Source organism: Pseudorca crassidens, chromosome 12 (assembly GCF_039906515.1).
Source record: "Pseudorca crassidens isolate mPseCra1 chromosome 12, mPseCra1.hap1, whole genome shotgun sequence".
NCBI lineage: Eukaryota > Metazoa > Chordata > Mammalia > Artiodactyla > Delphinidae > Pseudorca > Pseudorca crassidens.
Window position 1 is genome coordinate 79285596 of NC_090307.1, and position 18368 is coordinate 79303963.

At 39.3% G+C, this 18368-nt stretch overlaps 1 protein-coding gene and 1 non-coding gene across 6 annotated transcripts in view; one reads left to right on the forward strand and one right to left on the reverse strand.

The window, feature by feature from the left end:
• The window catches only part of MED13L (mediator complex subunit 13L), a 297225-nt gene that overhangs the window by 26510 nt on the left and 252347 nt on the right, over positions 1-18368 (reverse strand). For 4 of the 5 annotated variants that reach the window (XM_067700701.1, XM_067700706.1, XM_067700704.1 and 1 more), the window contains 6 exons: positions 18167-18269; positions 17750-17874; positions 14860-14959; positions 9634-9854; positions 9135-9340; positions 3922-4859 (listed from right to left, as the gene is read on the reverse strand). In XM_067700701.1, coding sequence (XP_067556802.1) covers positions 3922-4859; positions 9135-9340; positions 9634-9854; positions 14860-14959; positions 17750-17874; positions 18167-18269 — 1693 coding nt within the window. The remainder of the gene's footprint in view (positions 1-3921; positions 4860-9134; positions 9341-9633; positions 9855-14859; positions 14960-17749; positions 17875-18166; positions 18270-18368) is intronic. The other variant, XM_067700702.1, reaches the window with a different exon arrangement.
• LOC137204255 (U6 spliceosomal RNA) lies at positions 8397-8498 on the forward strand. The gene has a single exon (XR_010933492.1). It is a non-coding gene; the product is annotated as a U6 spliceosomal RNA (small nuclear RNA).

The following is an 18368-nucleotide window of genomic DNA, read 5'->3' on the forward strand; positions in this document are numbered from 1 at the left end:
GAGGTTAACTACAGGACTGCCTAAAAGTGGAAAGGTAGATAGGCCTGACTTTTAAAAATCATACAGACTTGTTTCCAAGGTTGTTCTTAAGAAAAGAGAGCGGCAAAAATTTCTTAATTATTGTTTCTTACTTTTAGTTTCTTAATTACTTTTATTTACAAAAATCCATGTTTTGATTATATGATGAGTGGGAAAAAGGAACTTGAAGCTTTTAAAAACTTTAAAAACTGCTCTTAATGAAAATATTTTCACAAAATACAGAATGCATAAAGAGAAAGATGACCTTCTACACAGGCAGAGGCACATGAAAACAGGGCAGAGGCATTGACAGGCCTGAAATTCATCTGTACAGAGAGGAAGGTAGGAGATTCATGGTTTCAGAACATGTTCTTCCTGCAAGAGGGTTTCTTAACCTAGAATTTGAAAAACCTCTGAAACTCCACCCCACACTGCATATGCATGCATGAGCATAGGTGTATTTTACCCCAAGGGAGAAGGTCCATAATGCTCGTCAAATTCTCAAAAAGATCTGAAGAAAGAACTACTTAAGCTGGAGATGGTCAGCTATGAATCTGCACAGCTGGGTTCCTAAAGACCTTTCATTCCTCTTGCTTTTCCAGCTGATTAGGAAAGTGGCATGGATGGAAATCTGTGGTTTATTTACCAACTAAATCTGAACCACAGGGTGCTTAAGGGGGTCTTAAGACATTTTTAGATGTGTCCCCACATCAAACACAGGCTGCAACTTGATGGCACAGAGTTTTTGTTTTTCAATCTGGAACGAATTTCTCAGGAAATTTCATATGCAAATCTGGATTTCCAGCTTCTCTTGAAAAACTGGAAAACTGCCTGACAGCCCTGGGGCTGAGGCCATCATATTCCTGGATGACCACCACTTGGAGCCAAGGAGTAGCTGTCCCCTTCAGACAGTTCTTGACGCTCCCCCCGCGCCTCCCCCCACCCCAGCTGGTCTGAGACTGAAGCAGCATTTATCACCTTGATCTTCAAGCCTGTGCTTCTTTTCTTCTTATAGGAAAGGAAAAAGTAAAGTACCTCTTGTACCCATGGCTCTAACAGAAGTAGGAAAATGACACACCAAGAGAACCACAGGTTAGAGAAAAATAAAAGTAGAAGTAATTCTTTGTGAACTCTATTCCTGTGCATACAAAATAGAAAGTATGTTGCGAAACGACACAATTTAGGTCATTGCCTTTTGCAAACCTGGATCTTCACATCATTCATTTACATTATCTGTCTGGTAGTTTTAAGCATCTGAATTTGGAACCCACATCTCGCCTACAAAAAAATGTGCTATTCTTCATATCCAAAGATGCCACTACTGATCCACCCACACAGACTGCTTTTCTACCTGAAGGCCACTGCCTAGTAAAAGAAGCCACCTAAGATAATCACCCACAATTCTTTAGGGGCAAGACTTTAATTCATAAATTCATGCAGCAGACATTAATTAAAGGCCTGCTAAGTATAAGGTACTCTACTTAAACCTAAGCAGTTATAAAAATGAGTATAACCCTTGAAATACTTCCTCAGGAGTCTCCACCTCCAAGAAGTCTCCTTGCTTATCTAACCTTCTCCCCTGCAAGACTGACGACTATTCTGAAGCAGGGTCCATGTTTCTTTCACACATAGACTCCTCCAGCTTGGCCTCTGCTCCCACCTGTCTACAGAAACAGCTCTTACCATGGTCAAAAGACTGGTTTAATCCTTATCTTAAAAGCCTGGCTGAATCTGAATGCCTGTTGACCACGCTCTCGTTCATGAAACTTGGTTACATGGCAGAACTCAGTAAAGCTCTGTCCCAGGCCCTCCGCTCTTTCCATACAGTCCTCCTCCCCAGTGAGCTCTCCTCCTCCTCCGAGCCCCTGACTTGAGTTATCATCTACGTGCCATATACTCCCTTTCCCCTGCGCTCCAGGTCATGAAGTCCCAAGTGTCTACTTGACACCTCTACCTGGATATCTCAAGAGAAATCTTTAAAACTTCCAAAACTCAATTTATGACCTTTCTCCCCAGACCTGATATTCCTCCAGTACACTCATCTTTTTAAAATAATTTTATTTATTTTTGGCTGTGTTGGGTCTTTGTTGCTGTGTGCGGGCTTTCTCTAGCTGTGGCAAGTAGGGTCTACCCTTCGGTGCGGTGCGCGGGCTTCTCATTGTGGTGGCTTCTCTTGTTGCGGGGCACAGGCTCTAGGCTCGCGGGCTCTAGAGCACAGGCTCAGCAGTTGCGGTGCATGGGCCTAGTTGCTCCACGGCATGTGGGATCTTCCCGGACCAGGGATCGAACCAGTGTCCCCTGCATTGGCAGGCAGACTCTTAACCAATGTGTCACCAGGGAAGCTCCCAGTACACTTGTCTTTGAACGACACCACTGTCCGTCCAGGTATACATGTCAAAAACCTGGGTGTCTTCCTTAATATCTCACTCTCCCTGATCCCCCAAATCCAACCCATTTCCAAGTCCTGCAATAATACTTCCCAAACATCTCTTGACTGTTTCCACTTCTTTTCCATCTCCTTTGCTAGGACACTAAGCCAAGCTACTGTTTCTTATTTCATCTACTGCAGGAACTTCTCAGTCTCCTCAAATCCATTCTCGCCATTTTCTAATCCACAGTCCACCTTATAGAGTAGATTTTTTCCTAACTATACAAATCTGATGTCAATGTCTCTTCGTAAAACCCATCATTGACTTGAGACTCTTCGGATGAAGACCCAGTGCCCAGCATGTCTCAAAAGGCTCTTGACAAGCTAGCGCTGCTGGTCTCTAGGCTTCTCTGAGTTCTCTGAAGGCCCCACGCTCTACATAACGCTGGGCCATTGCACTCGCCCCTCCTCTGCCTGGGACACGGCTCCCCGCCCCCTCCCTCGTCACCCAGTTAACCTGTACTCATCGTTGGGATCTCAAATGTTACTGCTTCTTCAAGGAAGTGTCCCCTGACCTACCGTGCTTTCATCACTTATAATGGTTTGTAATAATATGCTTATTTATTTATTTGATTCGAATAATTAAATAAGCATATTATTTAATTGGAGGATGGAGGAGAAGGCTTATCCATTTTCCAAAATAGATTAGAAAGTCCCTGAGGGCAGGTACCTTGTCCCTTTCATTCACCATTGTATCCCTTCAGGACACATTATAGCATAGATAGTGAATCAATAAGGAAAGGGAACAGCAAGGCTGCTCAGCACTCTTACAGCCCAACTCCAAAGACGTTTATCAACTGGAGTTTTTTTTTTTGTTTTTTTTTTTTTCCTGGTACACGGGCCTCTCACTGTTGTGGCCTCTCCCATTGCGGAGCACAGGCTCCGGACGCGCAGGCTCAGCGGCCATGGCTCACGGGCCCAGCCGCTCCGCGGCATGTGGGATCCTCCCGGACTGGGGCACGAACCCGTGTCCCCTGCATCGGCAGGCGGACTCTCAACCACCGCGCCACCAGGGAAGCCCTATCAACTGGAGTTTTTAAGACAGTGACGTGCCCCAGTAACCACAATGCAAAGTAAAATGTGATCATTGTTACCAGAGACACAAAATGCTGGGAAATCAGAGGAAAGAGAAAATACTCTGGTAAATGGATAGAAGGCTTCCTGGAAGAAGTATCATGGAAACTCGACCCAGAAGAATACATAGACTTAAACATGAAAGGGTATGCAAATTATCAGTTTGTATAATCTAGACAACTTTTTTTCCACAAAATAATTACTCTTCTCCAAATGTGTTTCAATATAAAACATCTCCCCGTTCTTAACTTTAGGGTGATATCAAGATAGCTCTCACTTTAGTTATGTCTATTTTTTAATAAATGAAATTTAAAATTTTGTCATATATAACAAAGAAAGTTTGCAAGTTGTCATCACACCAAGACAATTTTCAAAGCAAATTTGTATTCTGGGAAACCTACCATTGCTATGAGGCCAAGAGTGCACAGTGGCACTTCTCACTAGCGCTTCATCCACTTTGCCACCTGTGGGATTATCCACATACTGCCGACCCTGCTCCAAGGCATTAAAGCATTCCGTCCAGTAATCATTATTATCTGCTTGCACCCGGTCGTAACTCCAGCTCACACAGGGAAGAGTTTGGCGATTGTTACAGGAAATGTAGTCCAGGAAACTCAGTGAAGCAAAAGGTTGTGTATGTTGATTCTGCAGGAGGAGGAGAAGGCTTATCGGTGGCTCCTGGGATTTTCTGGCTCCTTCCATCTGCGGAAGGAAGGTGGTCTGACACATCATTAAGCGCCTTTCGGCAGCCTGACCAATATCAGAATTCTTCCCAAAAATATCCAACTCATCTTCCAGGAAGAGTCCCGAATTGTAACCAAGTTTGCGATTCATGATCGCACTAAACCCACAGGTACAGCGGTACTGGTCCTCATTGGAAGAATCGGGGATGTAAAGCCCAACATCCGCCCCTTTGATGTTCATGTTGCAGGCACAGATGCAACAGCTGTCAAAGTTTCTGTCTTTAAAGATATTCATCACGGAATCAGAAAGAATCAGAGTCACATAGAGACTGTGAGCTTCAGGAATTGGCTGCATGGTGGCGGGCTCCACAGAATTAAGAGGCCGTGTGGTAGAGGGGGTAGAGGCTGGTGACCCCTGATCGGTGCTGTCATATTTAACAGACCCTTGACCACTGGCAGTGCCCCCTCCTCTGGGAGTTCTTGGGGTCCTGGGGGTTCGTGGTGTGGGGACAGAGAAGCGAGGGGTTGCTGGAGATGGCAAAACTCCTGCTCCACTGTTGCTGGCTGGGGCAGCGCTGTTCAGCGTCACCGGGGTGTTCATCTGTGGTGTGTTCAGATAATCTGGATCTGCTAGGCTCCCGACACTAGGCACATTACTGCAACAAAGAGACAGCACCAAGTGAGAACGGGAGGCCGGTCACAGGTGCTGGAATACACACATAATCACCCCAACCTGGCCTGTGCATTTCCTATTTATGCACGTTATCACTTGGTTTATTCAGTTTTCTATTAAGCCTCATCTTAATCTTTTGAGGGAACTGTAACTACTTTTACAAGAAAACATGATGCTGGATTTGGGCAATGTAGTTTTGAAAACCTATAACTACTAAATAGAACTTTAACACTTGAGCTCAGATGCCAAAGTAGCTAGAAGACCATAGGATGAAATTTCCATCTAATTTGCAATTACATTTTTGTCATTTTTTGAAATTGAAATTCTGCCAGTGTACTTGTTCTCTGAGGCTATAATCTACATATGATTCTAAAGTAGTTATAATCAAATGCACATGAAAATTTAACATTTTTCTAATTTCCAAAATGTAGTCCTATCTAGGCTAGCCATTTTTATAGTAATGAGTGACTATGAGGGAATTCTATTTTAGGAAACCCACTGGCCAGTACTATATTACAATTAATACAAATACTACACATGCTGCTAAAAGGACTTAGTATTAGTTAAGTAGCTGCCCAGAAGTATAGATATTGCATCACAGTTTCCAAACTTCTAACAGATTTCTGGAGGGTGGTAGGCAATTCGTTCATTTTTTTATTTTTCAATATGTCATGCATTATATAGCACAATTATTTTTAGCTCCCAGAGACTGATCACACTGTGCTACCTATTTTCTCATAAGCAGCGACTTCTTTTTGGAAGAGCCACATGGAAAACAAAACAGTGTCTGCAATGTTCTGCTATTTTATTATTGTAATAAAATTTTCTTGACATATATTCTTAGATGAACATGTAAAACAGCGCAGGATTATTCTTTCCAGTTAGAAGGTATCAAAAGAAATAGATTTTTTAAATACTTAAAATTCTTCTGAAATCTGTTAATACTGTGCTTAAACTAATGTTCCTCCAATAAAGTACGTATTTATTCACTTATAATTTGAAAGAAGAATGTCATAAAGTAATGGCTCTTCAAATCATTTTCTTATGACTTTTAATCAGCTATGCCTAACTTATCAACCCGAAAATCCAAATCAGTCACTGCAACGAAATGTTAAATCTGAGGCACAGTGGTATCTTGTAGTACAGAGAACAAATGACCCAGAAACCTCGATCAGCAATCATTGCTATCTCAGAGACCAAAATAATAAGTGTGGAATATGAGTCTAATTGGACTCCTTTCAAATTTTTCTGTTCAACAAAACCCCCAAATTGTTATGCAGTTCAGATCACAAAAAGAACTATGACGATTAACTGAAAACCTAAATAATTAAAATTCCTCCCGAGGCAGTAAAAATGGTTTATCTTGTACAGTACCCTGACTTTTCCCATTCAATAAAAATGAATTGAGTACCAAACCCATGCTAGAGGCTGCATACGCAACAGTGAAAAAGAGGAAGAAAAGTTAGCTCATAGCAAGTACGACAGGCATCAAGTGAGTGCTGGTGTGCTCTGTGATAAAGCGGGGGTCCAGGGCGATGGAGACCACAGCAGGAGGATTTCCCATAGCCTAGAACTGTCCTGTCCAGTAAGTAAGGTAGTCACTACCCCCATGTGATGAATTTAAATCAACTTAAATAAAAATTCAGTCTTGATCTCAACTAGCCACATTTCAAATGGTGCACAGCTACAACGTAAGGGTAGTGGATGCCGCACTGGAAGGTGCAGATACAAACACTTATTTCATCAGAGACAGTTCTATTAACAGCACCAGTTTAGAATACCAAGAATCTTTGGGGTGGCAAATGATAGATTTGATAGATGTAAACAATGATCTAAATTATTTGTTATCGAAACCATCATACAGCAATGGGTTGCATGTCACTGTTTGAGAAGCTTGTGTGTGTAAGAGATTAAGCTGTGGAATGGGTTCGGAAGCTGTTGCACTACTTGCAAATGGCCTGCTAACTCCTGGTGTGCTAGTCGCTCTAGCTGTGCTGGACCAGTCTCAGATTAAATAAGCTAGGGCACAACTGGAGAAGAGCAGCAGAGAACTAGCCAGGCCCTCCCATCCAGGGTGCTTTTGAACACATGCTTTCACACTGCTGGTGGTTGTGGAAATACTCAGAGTTCTCAGAAAAAAACTTACGTGGGAAGTAGGGCAAGATAACCCCATTTTAAAGAAGGGAAGACCCAGTAAAACGGTCATTTAAGGCCATACAGAGACTAAACAAAAAAGGCAGGAATCTGAGCCCTATGACTGTACAGCCCTATAGCTGTACTTCCCCAAGTCTAAGGTTCTTTTAAACCACTTCTCTGCCACACTTTTTCATTCCCATACAGACTTTATATACACAAGCATAAAGCCTGTTTATAAAATTAAACTTGATTTCATCAAGATGATATTTATATGAGGTCACAAAGAAGTAGCCCACAGACTGGACCTAGATCATAAATTTTTCTCAGCTCCTAGAATGTAACTCTAGATTAACTGTCAACACTTTTTCTTTTTTTTTGCCGGGGGGGTGGGGGGGTGTGCCTTGCTGCATGGCTTGCAGGATCTTAGTTTCCCGACCAGGGATTGAACCTGTGCCCTAGGCAGTGAAAGCACCGAATCCTAACCACTGGACCACCAGGGAATTCGCAACTGTCAGCATTTTTAAAACGGAAATACATTGACACATTTAATTCCAGGTCTCCAATTCCCTGTATTTGAATAGCAAAAAAAAAAAAAAAAAAAAAAAAAAAGTCCCTTTAAAAGGGGTGTACTCTCAACAGTTCATCATTGACCCTGCTCGCTCCCACTGCCTCTCTCAATGACGCCGAGCATCAGTAGTGCCAAGTCTTCTGCTTTGCCCAGTCCATTTCATCCACATATTGCTTACCTGGTCCTGATAGAAATTTGAGTTTGTGGCTTTTTATTTTATGGAATTTAAATTATTTTATTAAGAAATTATCACTCAAAGGGGAAACTGATTCTACACTGTTGCAGTAAGAACTTTTTTGGCGACAGTATGAAACATGTCTAAGCTACAATAAACACTTCCTTTTCCTTCCCCCGTATCATAGCACCATTCTGTTGCTGCTTTCTTACATGACATGGTGTCAGTAACAGAAAAATTATCATGTGAATACTTCATTTTAAAGTGCCTTAAGTAAACACATTTGAAATCATCAAATTATATAAAACAAAGTACTTACCACCATCACCCTAAAAATATTACCCACTCTAACTAATGCTTGATTCTGTGATAGACACTGATTTCACACTGAATGACCATGAACATCATGGTTCTCTATACAAATAACCTTAATTTTTCCATGTATATGAAATTTAGTTTAGAAAATTTTTCAACGTATATTTTCAACAGAAAATAATATGCACAAAAACATGAATGGCCAATAAAGGAAAGTTTCAAATGAAATGCTGTCATCATTTAAAGTAAATATTTAGTTAAGATAAAAATCAGGAAGCAACCTAAGCGTCCATCGACAGCTGAATGGATAAAGAAGATGTGGCACAGTGCTCGCTTCGGCAGCACATATACTAAAGTTGGAACGATACAGAGAAGATTAGCATGGCCCCAGGGCAAGGATAAGATGGTAAAAATAAATAAATACTTTAAAAAAGAAGATCACTATAGAACTATTAAAACAAAACAAAAAAACAAACAAAAAAGATGTGGCACATATATACAATGGAACATTACTCAGGCATAAAAAGAAACGAAATTGAGTTATTTGCAGTGAGGTGGATGGACCTAGAGTCTGTCATAGAGTGAAGGAAGTCAGAAAGCGAAAAACAAATGCTGTATGCTAACACATATATATGGAATCTAAAAAAAAAAAAAAAGGTTCTGAAGAACCCAGGGGCAGGACAGGAATAAAGACACAGACATAGAGAATGGACTTGAGGTCACGGGGAGGGGGAAGGGTAAGCTGGGACGAAGTGACAGAGAGGCATGGACATATGGACATATATACACTACCAAATGTAAAACAGATAGCTAGTGGGAAGCAGCCGCATAGCACAGGGAGATCAGCTAGGTGCTTTGAGACCACCTAGAGGGGTGGGATAGGGAGGGTGGGAGGGAGACACAACAGGGTGGAGATATGGGGATATATTTATATGTATAGCTGATTCACTTTGTTATAAAGCAGAAACTAACACACCATTGTAAAGCAATTATACTCCAGTAAAGATGTTAAAAAAAAATCATATTAAATACAGCAGATAACTCGACACAATCCCAGCACATACTTGTAGCCATCTCTAATGAAAGTGGCTGCAGGTGGCATGGGCAGTTGTTCAATTTTAGGAGGGATTGCCCACGAAGGCCGAAACAGACAGGCATCAGGAATCTTCAGAGGTAGCAGGCATTGGCTCGGCAACATTTTCAGTGGAGCAAACATGGAGGATCCCACAAAAGGTTGTAAAGTTGGAACTTTGTGCACATATGAAAAGTCCTGTGACAACAAAGTGGGGCTGGTGATAATGCTGGTAAACAACTTTAGGACACACCATAATAGCAACAAAAATCACTATAATTTAATACTTCTCTTTTATCTGATCAATAGAAAAATGCTAAAGCCAAAATTTTAACTTAATCAAAACACTATAATTACCTCATGACCTAAATCAGAGAACTCTTAGGAACTTATGCATACATGGCATACAGACAATACTATTTTAAAGAAGTTGTATAAAAATCTGCTTTCAAACCACCCTGTCTTTGTATAACTAATATATTGGCAATTACCTTTATTTCCTCTGGCTTGGGACTTCCTAACCCGTCTTCCACTTCCACTTTGAATTCAGTAAGCTGTGTTGAAACCATACTGACCATAGGGCTCTCCATCATGCCTAACGCTGTCACTGTCTCTGAACTGATTCCATCTTTATAATTCATCACAGGAGAAAATGCAGGGTGCTGTTCCAAAGAAGGAGGGGTGGGGAACATCCTTTGCAGGTCTGCAACTGCTAAAAAAATAAAGATAAAAAATAAGAAAAAAAAATTTGTAACAGGCCTGACTTCTAAAAAAAAGAAAACAACCTAGTTCATAGCCAGGCCCTCTAGTTGGCATCAGAAATAATGCTGACTGAATGGTCATATCAGTTACATAATAGACTATTAATAATGGAAGTATCTAAGAAGAAGGCCATCAGCAGGAAATTATCCTTTGCTGCAACTTTATCACTATCCTCTTGATGCTTTATGATTTGGCTTCACATTAATTATGTGAACAAAGTCTACATAACATACATTTTTTCTTCCAACAGCTGATTCCCTGAAAAATCTAAGGAGATGAAACTTCATAGTCAGGGTTAATAATCCTATCTAGAACCAAAAGACAATTATTGAAAATCAGCTGGGAAAAAAAGTACCTTTTAAGAAATACTTAGATCAGTGATTCTCAACCTTAAAAAAAAAATCATTGTTATATACATTAGGTTAACCATCATCACTAATAGTGTCTCATTAAGGAACTGATTCTTAAGGAGTGTATGCAATGAAATGCAAGTTGCGGTTGTGAAATTTGGCCACTAGGGGGTGTCCTGTACAGCAAATTTATTTACACATTTGTAGCCACAAGTTCAAATCAGTGATTTGGAATCATATCTGGTGTCCCAATTTCCAATTACATTGCTCTTTCTAGCAACTTCAATATTTAAACAGGTAAATAGTAACCACTGGACAGATCTTAATATGACTTACAGCTCTGAATCAGAAATTAATAAAGAATAGCTGTACCATGCTCTGACCTGAGCTAGAGTCTAAGGTAGAGCTGTATAGAGAAGCTGCAGTGGGCTGGGTTCCCCAACCCACGAGCTCCCAGCACAGCGCTGCTGTGGTCTGGTCACTTCCTCCCTCAGGGCCTCAGTTCCATCATCTAAAAGGGAAGGCTTGACTAGATGTGTGATTCTCATTAGGCTTGCTTTCTTTCCTTTGTTTATGGGGGGAAGGGAAAGCCTCCATGATATGGAGCAGAAGAAAGGTGAGAACCTCTGCATTAGACGATTTTTACCATGTTTCCTAGTTAAACAATTATATAATCCTGAATAATTTACCCTCTCTTGGCCTCAGGGGCCAACAAGGGGAGAACAAGGCCAACAGGCAAGGTTTCAGATCTAAACTTTCACTTCCATTAAGAGAAGCTGCACTTCTATTTATTTTCTACAATACAATTCTGTATGAGATTTCATTAGACAAAATGGTACCTGCTGCTGCTATGGAAAAAAATTTTTAAAAGACAGAAAAGAAGAAGAAAACCTACAACCCCCAAGTTGATCTTCAAGTCACCTTGCTGTGACAGTATTTTACCCTTAAGAACTACAACAATTCACAGAATTAGGGATACAAGCCAAGCCAGAAACTATCATAGAACCACTGGACAGACTATATAATTGATAAGTTCTGTGGCTGAAAAACAGCTCTTCAGATGTAGCACCAACCAGATCAACACATTTTTTTTAAAACAAGGCTGAAGACTTTAATATAAAGTTGAAGTACATTCAAAATATAAAGTTGAAATGCATTCATCATCTTTAACTTTTAGTCCCTATACCTTTTCCCAAGCCAAAGAGCAGCTACTGGTCAATTTTAATATAAAATTAATTTGTAAGTGGAGTATTTTAAACCACAAGTCTGCTTCATAAAATCTTCAAACTCATATTACATGACAAATCTTAATTAACAAAGTATTTGGAAAATATGAAACTATATAAATTCACTTTGAGTTAAAATGACAGTGAACTTAAACATAGCCTTTCCTTAATTTATTAAATATTTGGGCTGTGGTACAAAATTTTATCCTCAAATTATTTTATTAAATTTTTAAAATCTTCCCTAAGAAATGTAATAAAGGCATTTTCCATTCAGGGCTGCTCAACTTCTTTGATGTTACCTAACACAGTTATGTATCTCAGTTTTCAAAGCCTCAGCCACCTTGGTAATTTTTGTCAAAGGTAAAAGAGAACATACACAAAAAGCATGGATGAAATGAGATTCCACCTGCCAGAGATTCACGTTAAAAAGTGGTCTTCACCATTCTTATTATCAGATATTCTTCAGGAAGACTCTTAACCTCTCTAGCTTCAATTTCCTCATCTACAAAATGAGAATAATATTTCCCTCATTTTTTTGTGCACATTAAATGAGATAAAGTATGCACTGAAGTAAACACTTTGCTATAGGTACATCTAAACACTCAAAAAGTGATGAGAGTCAGCGGTAATTAGTCCTTCCTCCCAATTTTGGTTTGATTAGAAAAAGATGGAAATGCTGTTCAGTCACAGGGAATGAATTTCTGAAAAGAAATCAACCTAAAGAAGTTTTGAGATGAAAAACAGGGAACTGGACTCAAAGTGGGTAAGGCAGAAAGAAAATAGAAACCCAGAGAAACATTCTGGTCCTCCAAAGTAGAAATACATGGCTTGCCTGTTCAATTTTCTTCCCATAAAATGACTAAAGTGAGTGTGGGGAACAGCTACCAGGATGGACTGGAGTTGACATGTCTTTCCCACAATGCTCCACTTACTTATACCCACCTATCCTCAAGATTCACTGCCCTTCAGCAGGAGCTCACCATTAAGGACACCAACCATCTCCTATTCTGAACATCAAGTATTTATGCACAAGACTGAAGCCCTCCAACAAAAGCATCATCACTAATTTCTCAGTATTCTTCCCAGCCCAGAGCACCTAGCAGAGTCCCTCACAAATAGTGTTTTTGTTTGTTTTTTGTGGTACACGGGCCTCTCACTGTTGTGGCCTCTCCCATTGTGGAGCACAGGCTCCGGACGCGCAGGCTCAGCGGCCATGGCTCACGGACCCAGCCGCTCCGCAGCATGTGGGATCTTCCCGGACCGCGGCACGAACCCGTGTCCCCTGCGTCGGCAGGCGGACTCTCAACCACTGCGCCACCAGGGAAGCCCAGTAAGTGTTCTTGTAGAATAAAATGTCCAACTCTTTCATTTTGCCTCCTCAAAGACCCATACTTCAAAACTGACATGCTTTCAAAGACAAAAATTCGTAAGTGACTGGTTAACAATAAAACCTAAGAAAAACACTTCTGTTTTAATTAATATAACACAATACTATCTTAACACAGACTTGATACTAAACTAAACCTCACTGATACTGTGTGTCACTTTCTTTCATTATTATATACACAAATGAATAATTATGGATCTATGCTGTCCAACACAGTATCCACTAGCCACGTGGCTACAGAGCATTCAAAATGGGCCCCATCCAACCTGAGATGAGCTGCATGTATAAAATATACCCCAGATTCCAAACAGTTAGTACAAAAATGGAATGTAAAACATCTCAATATTTTTACGCTGACTACATATAAAAATGACAATGTTTTGGATACACTGAGTTAAAATATATTATTAAAATTAATTTCACATGATTCTTTTTACTTTTTTAATGTAACTATTAGAAAATTTAAAATTACTTATGTGGCCCTCCTTTGTGGCTTACCTTGCACTTCTGTTGGATGGTGTTATTCTAGACATTACATATTATATGTCTCTCCATTTCCATGTACAGTAAGCTACTGCAGAGATGATAGTTTCTTGCCATGCTATTTTCATTGCCATGTCTTGGGAGGAAATACTATGTATGTGTCCCCCACACACACTTATACACACATACTTTGAGGCATTAATAAGATCCTCTTGACCTTGGTTTATCTGTATTTTCCTCATGCCAATATTTTTGCTATATTTCAAATTCATTAATTTTTATAACCTGTACTTTATCATAAAATTCTGAGTAGCTTCTTTTTGAAACAATTTCTTTTGGAATAAAAATGAGAGAAAGAAGAGAGAGTACACCATATACTTTACTGGGTAATGACACTTACTAGCAGGATGGTTTGTGAGTAAATAATCTTGGACAAATTATCAGACATTTTAACATTTAACATCGCTACATATCACTTAATGTCAAAAAAAGCAGGAGTAACTGGTTAATAAATACAAGGGAAAAATTCATTCATCTGCCGTATTCCAGATGAATCTACTTTAATCATGTTTCTTTTAATCTGTGAGTTTCATGTTTGTAAAATTCTGCAGTGCAGAGTAATAAAAAAAGAAAAATGTTTAATTAAAAAAAAACTACAGCAACTGGCTGGCTATCATCATTCATTTTCATACATGTCATGCTTGAGAAAGCTTTGCATATTTTAAAAAGCTATGGATCCACTAAAGCTGTCAAAATCCAATCTCTGTATACTTCACACTTCTACATTTGAGTAAATCAGCACTACATTTATAGGTTCATGAAACTTTTTGACTCATCCCTATGACATGGTGGTTTTTCCCCTCAATTTGTTCTCATTACCAGCTGAATTAATGAGAAGATATTAAAGAATGATTTGCAATGGAATTGTGTTTCAGCTTCAGAGTATCCATATAAGCTATCCTGACTTTCTTTTCTCTTGTAGAATGTTTCTTAGGGTAAAGAATAAGTAGAGAAAAGCAAGTTTCTCTTTTTGTCCACATACATAATAAAACTAGTTGATCTCTTAAGGAAACACAAAAACTTCAGTAACTGTTGGAAAAAGGACCATGGAAAACAAACATTCATTATCCTTGTGTGAATTAAATTTATGAAAACTGAAACATTTTACACAAGCTCTTGCAGTGGAATATTGCTCTGAAAACCACTATGCAGCATTTATCCTACTAGGAAAGGGCTATTGCAAAAATAAACCTAAAACATGTTTTTTTCACATTTTAAACCACAGAAGTTAATTTGAAAACAAAAGGAAAAGGAATTCAAATTTAAATGGGTCTCTCAGCTGCCTGCCACCTTAGGAACACCAATTTATACAAGTTTTAATTCACTGCCAGTATTCTGTTAAAATGGGGGGAGGGGAAGGAGGGGAATCTCAGACAAGGCACCACTGAGTATGAAAACACAATATGTAAATTATAAGCAGTGAGCTGAAGCTTAGTTTCCTTTTCTTACTTGGTGGGTAAGGAACAGCAGCTCTTCCATCCTTCCCAAGAGGTCGGTCTTCTGTCCCAACTGTAGGCATTTTTGATGAGCGTAGTGCAGGTGACACAGCCTAAGAACAGATTATTATTATTAAAGCGGAGCAACACATTTGTATGTAAGTAGGGTGAGAGTCCACTATTCCTTAGAGTGTACGCCTATTGATATTTTAAAATAAAGGAAAGATGCTTCCTTACATAGCATTCATCAGGTGAACTTCTAGACATACCAGCGGACAGTGACACAGAAGAGATGGTTACAAGCTTGTCAAGTATGAGAAACAGACTGACTGAGTCTTCTTGTCATGGATCTGGTGAGAGCAGACTGTGCCATCAAAGCAGAGCTTGCAGACCTTCAGCAAATCTTCCCACCCAGGTCATTAGAGACGCAGTTTCAGGGACACAGTAATCACATTAGGGTGGTGCCTCCAAGTAGTGATTGGTTATCAGTCTGGTTTTCCTTCTGTTTGGAAGCAGGCAGCTAAAAGGGAGGACCTCAAGCCCTCCCCAAACTATTATTCTTTTATTTTTCACCACAAAAAAAATACATATCTCCTATTCCTATTTCTACAGTTACTGTTCATCTTCATGAAAAATAACCTTATCTCACAAAATTATTGAAATGCACAGAGAAGGTTTTTCTCTGATTTGTTATTCAAAACAAATTAAGTCCTTTAGTAAGCAAGATTATCTTTAAGAACTCAAATGAACTGATGGCAAGATAAAATAAAGCAAAAAGATTCTCACAAATAGAAGGTCTTTTGTTTATGTACACTTATTCAATATCATAGAGTTGAAACATATAAAACTAACTTTAAAACCTATGAGATGAAAACTTGGACAACAGTCTCTCAATTCCAGTTACTAATAAGTTGAATTAGTAAAATGACTCTAAGGTAAACTGTTCCCTTGATTAAATGTCAGGCTAGAACTCAAAGTAGAAACAATCATTTCAGAGAAATGAAAATTAGATAAACAATGTCCAATCTCCTTTGCATATTAACATTACTAACAATACATTCAAACAACAGAGTAAACATTTATTCATTTAGTCCAATAGTAATTCATAATTTATACAGAGTAAGGACAATGGCTCAGAGCACAGCAATCACTAGGGATGGTGGCTGTGAACAGAAACCAGGCTACTCTACGGTTTGTTTCTTTTCTTTTCTTACATCTCCCTTCCTACTTCCCTTTGATTCCTTTACTTTTCATACTTTCTTCCCACCGTCCCCACACCAAAGCATCTGAACTAGCCCTTGTTAAAACCAATCCTAGATAATGCATGGCTTAATGGAGACAGTCAAGTTCAAAAAGGATCTCCAATGCCTGGGTCACAGAATAAGGAAACGTGTCATTTCTTCTACTAAAGTTTTTCACATTGCCATGTCCTTTCCCTTCATGCAGCCACTGCCCGATTTTCGGTCCTCATGTTTCAATCCAACAAGTTACCAAATAGTACTCCTGCTTTCTGTGTATCGGACTGATGGAAAACGACACTCACTTCTACCAGGTCAGTTCCACACTCAGCAGCCTCCAGAAGGGCACATTACCAGCACAGTTTGAAGTCTAAAGCCTTAAGAGTGGCCACAAACCTTCCCAGTCCCACCAATCTTTACCCTCCATTCAGAAAACAGATCCATGTGCACACTGTCCCCCAAAGCCCAGCTAGTTCATTCTTGTAGCTTAACCAAGGCTCCTTCCAGGCTCAAAGTAACATTCCTCCCCTGCCTCCCCCTAACCTAGTCGTTCCACATTTCAAGTCAATTTTGTTCTTTGAGGTCATTATTATCTCCTCATCTTCTAAGTACTTAGAATAGTAATGGTGTACAATATCTGTTAATCGGATACATTTTATTTTAAAGTGAGAAGGGGCTGTAGAAATCTGATTCCTACTTAACCTTCAAGCCTTTACTTAGATACTGCTTGCCTGTCATATTGCACTTGAACATGTAGCATCTTTAGATTCAGGTCAATTACTGCCCTCACAGGACTCAGTATATTTTTAACTTTATTTATATGCTATTTCTCCTGAAGTCTGTGAGTATCTCAAGTATTAAGAGTGGTAATTTAATTGTATCTGTAAACCTAGAGTACCTGCCACAAAGGAACTGATCAATAAATGATTAACGAATACATGTAAACTGGATAGATGGGAAAGTAAATATATAAATGAAAGAAAAATAAACTAATAAACTGACCTCCTTGAAGAGGGGCCTATCTTACTCATCTCTAGGTCCCCCAGAGATAACAGGCACTTTTATTTGCACAAAGGTACAGGGTTGGTTAGGAGGACGAGGACACAAATTTCCTGACTTAGCTCAGTTACTCTCCAGAGAATTATAAATTCTTATCTGTCACTTTCATCATATGACGCCTTGTATTATTTAACGTCTATGTGTATAAATTCTATTTCCCAACTTACGATGCTATAATCCTAAAAAGTATATAGATCATACTTGTAATCTCTCTCAAAATGTTGACTAACCTATGACTTATTAGATGAATAAAAAGTTATATGGGCATTATTTTTAAAATCTGAGCTAAAGGGACTACATAATACATTCCTGTTAGTCTCATGATATTGAGAAGGATTTTTTTTTAATGTGTAAGATTTTAATATTTACAACAGGAATAACACTAATGGAAAGAAAGCCATCAACAAACAAAACCCAAGGCGTATTACAGACTACACTAATAACTTTTAGAATCCTTTCAAGGTATACAAACGTTTTTGAAGAACATTCAGAACCTGAAGTAAGAGCCCCCAATCCAGTAGACCAAACTATAAAGAAATACTGAAACACTGATATAAGTCCATGCACTTAAGTGAATTTTTGTTTGTGTAGCCACAGCAGACTCACCCCAAGTTCGTCGTCATCAGAATTGTCAAAGATGTTGTCTAAGTCATGAAGGGAAGGCGCCAGATCTGTCACCTGTGTGAGGCTACTGGAGCCAGCCCTGCCAGCAGCACTATCCTGCCGAACATCTGTGGGAAAGGAGGCAAAAGGCACAGAATGAGCGACTTCATCAAGGGAGAAGGAGCGAGGAGAGGACAATGAGCAAGCCCTGCCTGCCAACTGTTTCCCTATGTTTTCGGTTAAATTTAGCGACAATTACTGCCAAATACGTTTATCAGTTTTGAAAGGAACTGAAAAATAGATTAAAGATGAGATCAAATTATTGCTATTACAATAAGGATATAATTTTAAATAGAGAAGCATCTCCCTCGCATTTATTTTAGCAACAATCCAAGTGAGGCAAATAATCATTGTACACACCTGTTTTAGTAGAACTGAAAAGGGACATGGCATTTTTCCCTTCAGGCACCGGCGTGGAATGACCTGGTGTAGTGACATCCTTGGTACCAAATCCATCCTCTGACTGTATAATAAATTCAGCCAAACAAAACACATGAACACCAACCCAAAGTGTGGAATATGAGGGAGAACACAAAGAATTAGAGGGTAGAATGGAACTTGT